This window comes from Tinamus guttatus, unplaced genomic scaffold (genome assembly GCF_059628265.1).
Source record: "Tinamus guttatus ecotype Peru unplaced genomic scaffold, ASM5962826v1 Tinamus_guttatus_pri_ptg000356l, whole genome shotgun sequence".
NCBI lineage: Eukaryota > Metazoa > Chordata > Aves > Tinamiformes > Tinamidae > Tinamus > Tinamus guttatus.
Window position 1 is genome coordinate 662,647 of NW_028288890.1, and position 9,040 is coordinate 671,686.

At 68.5% G+C, this 9,040-nt stretch overlaps 1 protein-coding gene across 1 annotated transcript; it reads left to right on the forward strand.

The window, feature by feature from the left end:
• The first annotated feature begins 106 nt into the window (after positions 1-106).
• Positions 107-4,390, forward strand: SCARF1 (scavenger receptor class F member 1). The gene is made up of 11 exons (XM_088529942.1): positions 107-253; positions 729-790; positions 1,089-1,190; positions 1,288-1,813; positions 2,136-2,354; positions 2,428-2,556; positions 2,633-2,736; positions 2,832-2,943; positions 3,052-3,176; positions 3,296-3,433; positions 3,576-4,390. Exons 1-11 carry the CDS (start codon positions 150-152, stop codon positions 4,388-4,390), a joined length of 2,436 nt encoding a protein of 811 aa, XP_088386068.1. The 5' UTR covers positions 107-149.
• The last annotated feature ends 4,650 nt before the right edge of the window (positions 4,391-9,040 follow it).

Here is a 9,040-nt window from a genome sequence, read left to right on the forward strand (position 1 = left end):
CCGACCTGGGCGCCTCCTCCCGCGTTTCCTCAGGAAGGAGCCCGAGGCCGGAGGGAGGAAGAGGCCGAGCCCGTGGCAGGGAAGGGAAGGGAAGGGACAGAGGGGCCGGACGCGGGCGGCCGCCGCGGGGCTCCTCGTGCCCGGCCGCGATGGCGCCCGCGCGGCCCGTCCTCTGCCTCCAGCTGTGGCTCTGGGTGCAGGGCTGGGCACAGGAGCTGGATCCCAACGGCAGGAACGTTTGCCGCACGGGCAGGTAGGGATCCTCGCGCACACGGGCGGGACGGGGTGTCCGGCCATGGCACCGGCCCCTGGGCCCATTTCGGACCAGGGCGGCCGCGCGGGCAGAGCCCCCGGGCACTGTGGGGTGGTGGCTGCCGTCCCGTGGGCAAAACCCGGGTGTTTTCCCCACTCGGATGCTGAGCGGTAGCTAATCCGCACGGCAGCTTCTCTCCTGCCCTGCCGCCTCTCCCTGGTATCCGGCATCGCGATCCCACATCCGTCCCGGTGCTCCGAGCGGCTCCCGCACCTAGCACAGGCTTAACCGTACCCGAGCCCGAGCCGCGGTGCCCGCGTCCAGCCCCGCAGCCCACTCAGGGCTGCTGCGTCTGGAGCTTCCTCCTATTTTGCTGGCTTCCTTCCGGAGCAATTCCCCGGCTCCCACTTTGTCCCGCTCCGAGGTTTTTGAGGCGAACGCGAGGGCGCCGCTAACGGCGCCACTCTCTCCGCAGCGTCCCTGCGGGCCTGGAGTGCTGTCCCGGCTGGAAGCAGCAAGGGCGGGAGTGCACGGAGGGTAAGTGCCACCCCGAGCAGTGTCCCCAGGGTCCCTGGTGCAGCCGCGAGGCGGGAGGGAGCCCTGGGCTAAGGGCAGAGCTGCCTCAGGGCCAGCGTGTGGCTTGAAGCCCCTTGGGGCTCTGTGTGGAGTTTGGGGCTCCATATGGAGCCTGGGGCTCCGTGTGGTGCTTGGGGCTCTGCACGGAGCCCCTTGGGGTTCCGTGCGGAGTTTGGGGCTCCGCGCGGAGCTTGGGGCGCCGTTTGGAGCTGGGGCTCTGCGCGGAGCGGGTGCCCACGTCGCTGCCGTGCCGCCGCAGCGCGCTGCGAGGGGGACGAGTCCTGCGGCGAGGACGAGGTGTGCGTGCGGCCCGGCCTCTGCCTCTGCAAACCGGGCTTCTTCGGAGCCGACTGCAGCTCCCGTGAGTACGGACGCGGCGCGGGCGCCCGCACGGGCCGGGGAGCCGCTCCGTGAGCGCCCACGTCTCCTTTTCCCGCTCCGTCCCCTTCCCTCCGCAGGCTGCCCCGAGCAGTACTGGGGCCCCGACTGCAAGCGCCGCTGCCCCTGCCACCCCGGCGGCACCTGCGAGGCGGCGAGCGGCCGCTGCACCTGCCTGCCGGGCCACTGGGGCCCCCGCTGCGAGTTCTCGTGCGCGTGCGGCACCCACGGGCGCTGCGAGCCGCAGAGCGGCGCGTGCCGCTGCGACGCCGGCTGGTGGGGCCCGGCGTGCGGCAGGCAGTGCCAGTGCAACCCGGGCGGCTCCCGCTGCGACCCGCACACCGGCCACTGCCGCTGCCTGCCCGGCTGGTGGGGCCGCCGCTGCAGCTTCAAGTGCTCGTGCAGCGCGTCGCCCTGCGCGCAGGAGACGGGCAAGTGCGAGTGCAAGGCCGGCTCGTGGGGCCCCGCGTGCCAGCGGCGCTGCGACTGCCTGCACGGCGCCTGCAACCCGCTCAGCGGCCACTGCAGCTGCAGCCCCGGCTACCAGGGCCGGAGCTGCCGCGAGCCCTGCCCGCCCGGGACGTACGGGCCGCAGTGCGTGCACAGGTGAGCTCGGGACACACGGATGGCCCCTGGGGCAGGGAGAGATGTCCCCAGGGAAGGCTCGAGCAGTGCTTGGATTCGGCACCCAAAGAAACATCCTGCTAAATCGAGCCAAAACCCCAGGCATGATGTGGATATCCCGACACGCATCCTCTGTGCTGCTCCCCATGGCTTTGAGCAGCAGCATTTGTCCCCGCTCTGCTCCTGTCCCATTGCTACCAGCGAGCGTTAAGTGCAGGGGTGATTCCTTGCAGATCCCAGGGCCACCTCATGTGGGGACCGGGGGGTGTTTTGGGGGTGTCTCATGTCCCCGGTGCCTCTGCAGCTGCGGGCGCTGCGCGGGGGGCCAGCCCTGCGCGGGGACGGACGGCGCGTGCGGCGGCTGCGAGCCGGGCTGGAACGGGACGCTGTGCCGGGAGCGCTGCGCCGCGGGCACCCACGGCGCGGGCTGCCGCCTGCGCTGCCCCCGCTGCCGCCACGGCGCCGCCTGCGACGCCGAGAGCGGCGCCTGCGCCGCCTGCGAGCCCGGCTGGACCGGAGCCAGGTACCGGGCGGCTCCGTGCGTGGGGCCTGGGGTGCCACCGGTGCCGCCCGCCCTGACGCCCCTCTCCTCGCAGCTGCAACAGCTCCTGCCCCGAGGGCACGTTCGGCGATGGGTGCCAGCAGCCGTGTGCGGACTGCGTGTCCGGGAGCTGCCACCCCGTGTCGGGAGCCTGTGTCTGCTGGGCTGGCTACTGGGGAGACAGGTAAGGGCAGCCGGGCGCGGGGTGCTGGGGGGGACACGGACGCAGACCCCTCTTCTCCCTTCTCTCTGTCCCGCAGCTGCAACGAGACCTGCCCTGAGGGATATTTTGGCGTGAACTGCTCCTCCGCCTGCAGCTGCTCCCGCGGGACCTGCCACCCCGTGCGGGGCAACTGCATTTGGAGTAAGAGCGTCCCTGGCATCGCGCCGGCGCCCGGTTCCGTGGAGGGGCCTGGGGGTCCCTGACATCCCCTTGACGCCTGCCCGGTCCCCCCGCAGGCGCTAAGGACCACGCGGCCGTGGCAGCCGCCGTCCTCGTCCCGCTGCTGCTGCTGCTGCTCTGCGGCGCCTGCTGCTGCTGCGGCGCCGGCCAGGCGGACGCCCGGGACAGGTATTTTTGCGATAAACCAGCCCCGGGGATCCCGAGGGAAGCGGCTCCGGCTGGAGCTGCCCCCTGTGCCAGAGGGAGCAGCAGGGAAACGCTGCTCCGTGTCCGCAGGGCGGCCGCGGCGGACGACGGCGTCGTGTCCCGCATGAAGCACCACGTGCGGCGGGTGCTGGCCAACCTCAGCGCCATGATGCCCTGCGTCGCCCTGGGCGGCTCCAAGCTCCCCAAGGTCACGGGTAAACGCCGGGACGTCGCTCCCCTCCAACACCGTTTTGGGGGAAACGCTGCGTTTCCCTGCAGCGCTGAGCCCGGGAGAGCAGCGCCCAGTGTGACTCCCCTTCTGCCCCCGCTGCAGTTTCCCACCACGACGCAGAGATCCCCTTCAACCCCAGCTTCATCGAGCCGCCGTCCGCCGCCTGGGTCTCCGACAGCTCCTTCTCCTCCTTCGACACGGACAACGAGGGCCCCGAGTACTCGGTGCCGCCCCGGGAAGGTGACGCAGCCGCTTCTGCGCTTCCCACTCCGCTCCGAGCACATCCCGCTCCAACCCTGCGCCCGGCCGCGATTACTCCCCTCTCAGTGGCCCCAGTCCCAGTCTGAGCCCGGGGAGGTCCCTGATGTCCCGTCTCCCGCAGGTATCCCCGTGCTGGCAGGGGCCGAGCTGCAGGACGGGGCGTCCCCCTCTGTCGAGGCGCTGCCAGACCCGTCGGCCTTCATCTCCGAGGACGCGTCGCAGCCCTTCGCCATCCCGCGCACCTCCAGCCTCGCCAAGGCCAAGCGCCCCTCCGTGTCCTTCGCCGAAGGGACCAAGTTCGGCCCCCACGGCCGGGGCGCCGCGGCCGAGCCCCTCCCGGACCGTCCGTCCGGCGGCGGCGCCGACAGCCCCGAGCCCGTGTCCCAGGGGGAGGAAAGTCACCGTGCGCCGGGCCGCGGCCGCCGGCGCGTGGCCTCCAGCACGCGGCACGTGGCCCAGCGCGTGGAGGCGCTGGAGGCGGCGGCGAAGGCCGGCGGCCGCGAGGCCAGGGGCAAGGAGGGCCCCGTCACCACCATCTACGTGACGGTGGGCACGGCCGGGCCGGAGGCCGAGGCCGGCGGAGGGGATGGGTCCGCGCGGGCCGCGCTGCAGCGCCTGGGCAGCGCCGCGGGGGCCCGCGCGGCTCCCAAGGAGGAGGCGCCGGCGCGGCGCGGCGCCGAGGGCATCCAGAAGCCGCCCCGGCGGGCCCTGGCGCAGCGCAGGGACTCGGCGGGCCGGCAGCGGGACAGCGGCGCCGCCGTCGAGCCGCTCCTCGAGCCCCCGGGGAGCCGGAGCAGCGCCGGGGCGCTGGGGGACACCGGCACCGAGGCGGCCCCCAGCCTGGAGGAGACGGCGGAGGAAGAGCCAAAATACGAGAATGTGGGGACTGGCCCCGAGCAGCCGCCGGGCGCCGCCGGGAGCGCGGCCGGCACCTGAGGCCGCCGCAGCCGGAGGCTTCCCGAGCCTCCCCGGGGCTGCCATCCCGCTGCCGGATCCATCCGGGCCGGGGCTCTGCTTGGAGGCAGAAAACAGACACTTCAACCTGCTTCTAGGGGGTGTCGCGTTCACCCCTCCCCATCCCAGCCCTTCCTCCCTCGCTGAGGCGCAGGTAGCGCTGCCGGGAAGGCGCCCTTGCCGGCAGGGATTATCCGCAGCGCTCGGCTCGAGGGGCGGTGACGGGCTGTCAAAAGCAGCCGTGGCTGAAATTAATGTTGGCTGCTCATCTCGAGGGCGTCCGGGGCTGCCAGGGTTACGTGCGCGGCCCTGCGCACCGGTCCTGCGCCCGCCAAGGGCTTCACGTGCAGCTTCCAACCCCTGGGAATGCCCAGCTGGGCCGCGCAGGAGGGAACCTGGCACCCGGTGCCCACGTGGGCCCTGACCAGGATGAAGCCGGAGGAGGAAACGGCATTTCCACAGGTCCTCTAAATTCTTGCCACCCGCCTGCGTCTCAGAAGTGACATTCCCATGGCTGCCACACGTGGCCGTGGGCCACCACGAGTGACAACGACCGCAATGCGGCTGGCCAGGGCTGCTGCATGGGCCTGGTGCTACGCACGGGATGGGGACACTGCAATTGGGAGGGGGAGATGGAGAAACGCATGGAGCGGCGGCGCCTTGTCCGTGCGCGCACAGCCCCATCCGGAGAGGATCTGCAGCATGAACTGGTTTTAGACATATATAAATAAGATCTGTGTACTTTTTTCCCCTTTTATTTTATCTTGAAAGCCCCAAAAGGAAAATAAAATTAGCGCCAAAGCCCACCAGCAGGTCGGTGTCGAAGTCCCTCTCTGAATCAGGCGTGTGAGTCAAAGACCAGAAGTATTCTCAGAAGTGTGGAAACTATCTGCAGCCTTAGGCTTTTTTTATTCTCATGGTTTCCTGGTTCAGCCGAGGTCATTCCGCGCTCCGGCTCGCACATGAGCACGACGTGGCCGCCGGGACGAGCCGCGCGCGCCGGCACGTGCGGAGCCGCCGCCTGGTTGTGGTTACGGCTCGGGACAGCCGCCGTGCGGGATGGATTTTGCTTTTTCCTTTTGCTTCCCGCCACGAGGCCGCACGCTGAGTCCCCGCACGCCAACAGCGAGACCCCGGCTTTGCAAGGGGCCGGGCAGCCCCCCGGGGACCGCGGGCTGCCGTGATCATAGCGCCAAATCCGCTGCTGCACAAACAGAACGCTAATTCTGGCAGGACTTGCACAGTGGCCCGGACAGACCTCATTTCTGCCCAGGCTATTTTTTGTTTTGAAGCTATTTTATTGCAGTGGCAGGAACATTTCCACGTGCTATTTGTAAGCAGCTTTTTTTTTTTTTTTCCCCTTCTCCTAATCATCAGCCGGATATTTTCGGCCCGCGAGCGGAGCCGCCTCCTGCCAGCAGCGGCCGTCGCGCACGCTGCTCTCCCTGGGCATCGGCGGCGGCGCTCAGCCCGCCTCTCCTCGCTCCAAAACGTGCCTTGAGGCCGCGGCTGCTCCGGGAGCCCTCGGTACTCCTGTCCTGTCCCTGGCGAGAGGCTTCATCCGGCCTTGGGGCAGGGAAAACAGGCAGCGCCTTCCCGGCCGCTTCCCTGCAGCAGAGTCGCGCTGGGATCTCCTCGCAGGGGATGCTTTGCTGGGTCTTAATTCTGGGTGCAGGCAGAGCCGGCACGTGCATTTTTGGTGCCACATCTCAGCTTTCCAGGGAGCCTCCTGTCCATGGGAATGGGGGACAGGGCTGTCCCCTGCAGACATCAGGGCTCCATTCCTGCCGTATCGTCCTTCCCGTTTCCAGCCCCATCTGGAGCAAGGGCCCTGCCGCGACCTCCCTGCCACCAGCCGGGAGCTTTAACCTCCGGCCTCGGCTCCTCGCTGGCCCGTTTGAGTAAATGTGGTTTGGTGCCAGGGCTGCTCTTTGGCTTCCCTCTGTTTTTTTTCTCTCCATGATGTTTACTCATTCCCTGGGCGTATTTATAGACGGCAGCGGATCACCTGATAGCTTCCTTTTTTTCTCTTCTAGGATAGGAAAACCGAGTCGCTCCTGTGCCCTCCGTACACAACGGGCCTTGCGTTTCCTCAAGTAACCCCAGAGCCGCCTTGTGCCCGGGCCAGTCTGAGTTCATGTTTCCTCAGTTCGGGATTCCTGTGGATACGGCTGCAGCTGAGGTCTCCCTGGTCCCCTCCGCTCACAGCCCTGCACCCATATAGGCTGGGGGCCATTTTCCCTGGCATTTTTTTGTGTTTGCTTTGGCTCAAATCTACGTTGCTGCTGTCGCAACGTTTGACCCTTCTCCCGTATCAGAGGGTTTCCGCTTCCCACCCCCCGAGCCCAGCCGGTGATGCAAGGACAAACGTGTGTCCGTGTCACCGGCGACACCGGCCTGTCGCAAGGATCCACCTGGACTCTTTTGGCAAGCAAAAAATTCGCCGTCGTGGTTTCACATGGCCACATTCCTCCGACCGCACGTGAGCCCGGCAGCGACATCGGCACCGGGCAGCGCTCAGCACGCGCGTGTGGGGCCTCTTGGGTTTATACAGAAAATCACCTACACGTTTCTATCACCCAAGCCCTTCTCCCAACTGGGAAAATCCTAGAAATCCTGCAGAGAAATGCCCAGAGATGTTTAACATGAAAAGCAGAGTTCTGGTGAGCCGGGCCCAAAGCCACCCTCTTGGCTTAAGGGTTTTGCTCTGTGGAACAGGCTGCTGGCTGCGTTGTTGCTCTCGGGGGCTCTAGGAGGGATTATTTGTCCAGCCCTGGGGCTGCTGCATTTAGTCCTGGGCACGCGGCAGCCTGTGGGACTATTCGCTGCCCTATTGAGTGAAATTACTCAATACTCCCAGCTGTGTGTGTGCAATAGACGCTGGGATGGGTATGGGATGGCTGTCCTCACCGCAAGGAGGGTAAAACGAGAAGCGTCTCCTTAACACTCACAACATGGTGCCCACGAGGTACCATGTTGGGGCACCCAGGGCCCCGTTTTGGGCCGCCCTGGGCCATAGCAGCACCAGGGCAGGGAAGGGCCTCCCCCTCCTCCAGCGTGGCCCCATTTCATGCCCGAAGCGCCTCAACAGCCACCTGTCCCCGTCCCCATCCCTGCAGGGGCTTGTTGGGTGGACATTTTGTGCGCCTCGCCGCCACACCAGGAAGCCTTTAACAGATGGCGGCAGTAGGAGCAGGAGAGAGTGGGACACATGGGCACGGGGACACTGCGGGGGGGGGGTCCATTACACAACCCCCCTCCCGCCCCATCCTCTCGGGTGCCAAAACCGCGAGTTTCGGTTAAAACGCGGGGCGCCCCGGGGGGCGTGGCCGGGGGTGCCTTGGGGCGTGGCCGGAGGGCGGGGGCGTGGTCAGAGGGCAGGGGGCGTGGCCGGGGGCGCGAGGCGCGGCACGTGCGGCCGGGGCGGCAACGCGCCCCGCGCGGCAGCGCCCCGCGCTCCCATTGGCGGAGGCGGCGGCCAATGAGCGGCGGCCGCTGTTTTCTCCGGATAAAAGCGCCGGGTGGGAGCGCGGCGCGCGGCGGCGGCGGCGGCAGCGCGGCCCGGGCAGGGTGAGGCGGCGCGGCCGGCCCCGGGGGGCGACAGCCCGGGGGACAGGGCCGGGGACACCGCGGGGGAGCCGGCCGGCGGGATCTAGGGGAGACCCGGAGCCATTTTGGGGTGGGCAGAGCTCGGTGTGTTGTGGAAGGGCAGGGTGCGTGGAGAGGACTGCGGGGGGGCGGGCAGTGGGGCGTCCCGGCGTGTTGTGGAGGGGGAGAGCGCTGGGGGTTTGGGGCTAGCGTGGGAGGGAGCTCTGGGGTCTCTGAGGGGAGCTGTGGGCGTTGGGGGGAGCCGGGTGTAGGGGGGGGGTGTGGGGAGGGCCGGGTGCCTTTGGGGAAGGGGGTTTGTAGGGGGTGGGTGCGAAGGGGGGTTTGTTGGGGAGAGGGGGGACATTGGGGAGTCGATTGTGGGGGTTACTGGGGGGCTGGTGAGGGGCTGGTGGGTGTATTGGGGGAGTTGGGTGCGTGGTGGGGTCTGCAGGGGGGCAGCACCGGCTGTGGGGGGGGGATTGGCTGGGAGGGCAGGGGGTGCTGGAGGAAGGGGCGCTGGGGGCTGTGGGGGGGGAATGGCTGCATCGAGTGGGGAATGGGGTGTACGGGGGGAGCAGGAGGGCAGGGTGTGTGGGGTGCATGGTGGAGAGCAGCGTGCACTGGGGCTGATGGGGGCAGCCGGGTGCAGGGAGCATCTCTGCATGCACAGCACGGGGGCAGTGCTTGGGGAGAGGTATGGGGTGCATGGGGGGTGTTTGAGGACAGCAGTTGGGATGGGGGGTGTCATGAAGCGCAGGGCGCTGGGGATGGCCGCGGGGAGAGGTGGTGCATGTGGAGGGAGGGCACGTGGGGCTGGGGAGGGGGCCGTGCGGGCGCACAGGATGCTAGAGGAGGCGGCGGAGGAGGAAATGCAGGAAATGCGTCGCAGGCTGCGCTGGGGGCAGCGGGCCTGCGCGGTGGGGGGTGCTGCCGGGGGGGGGTGACAGCATCTTGTGTCCCCTGTCACTGTGGGCTGGGCCAGGCCATCCCCAGGGCTGCCCAGAGCTGGGTTCGTGCCCCACAGAAAGGCTCCGCAGGGGCTGG

Coding starts and splice junctions, on each gene's coding strand:
- SCARF1 (XM_088529942.1), top strand. CDS start 150: ATGGCGCCCGCGCGGCCCGTCCTCTGCCTCCAGCTGTGGCTCTGGGTG. Junction 1,814..2,135: donor GGGCCGCAGTGCGTGCACAG/GTGAGCTCGGGA, acceptor GTGCCTCTGCAG/CTGCGGGCGCTGCGCGGGGG. Junction 2,557..2,632: donor GCTGGCTACTGGGGAGACAG/GTAAGGGCAGCC, acceptor TCTGTCCCGCAG/CTGCAACGAGACCTGCCCTG.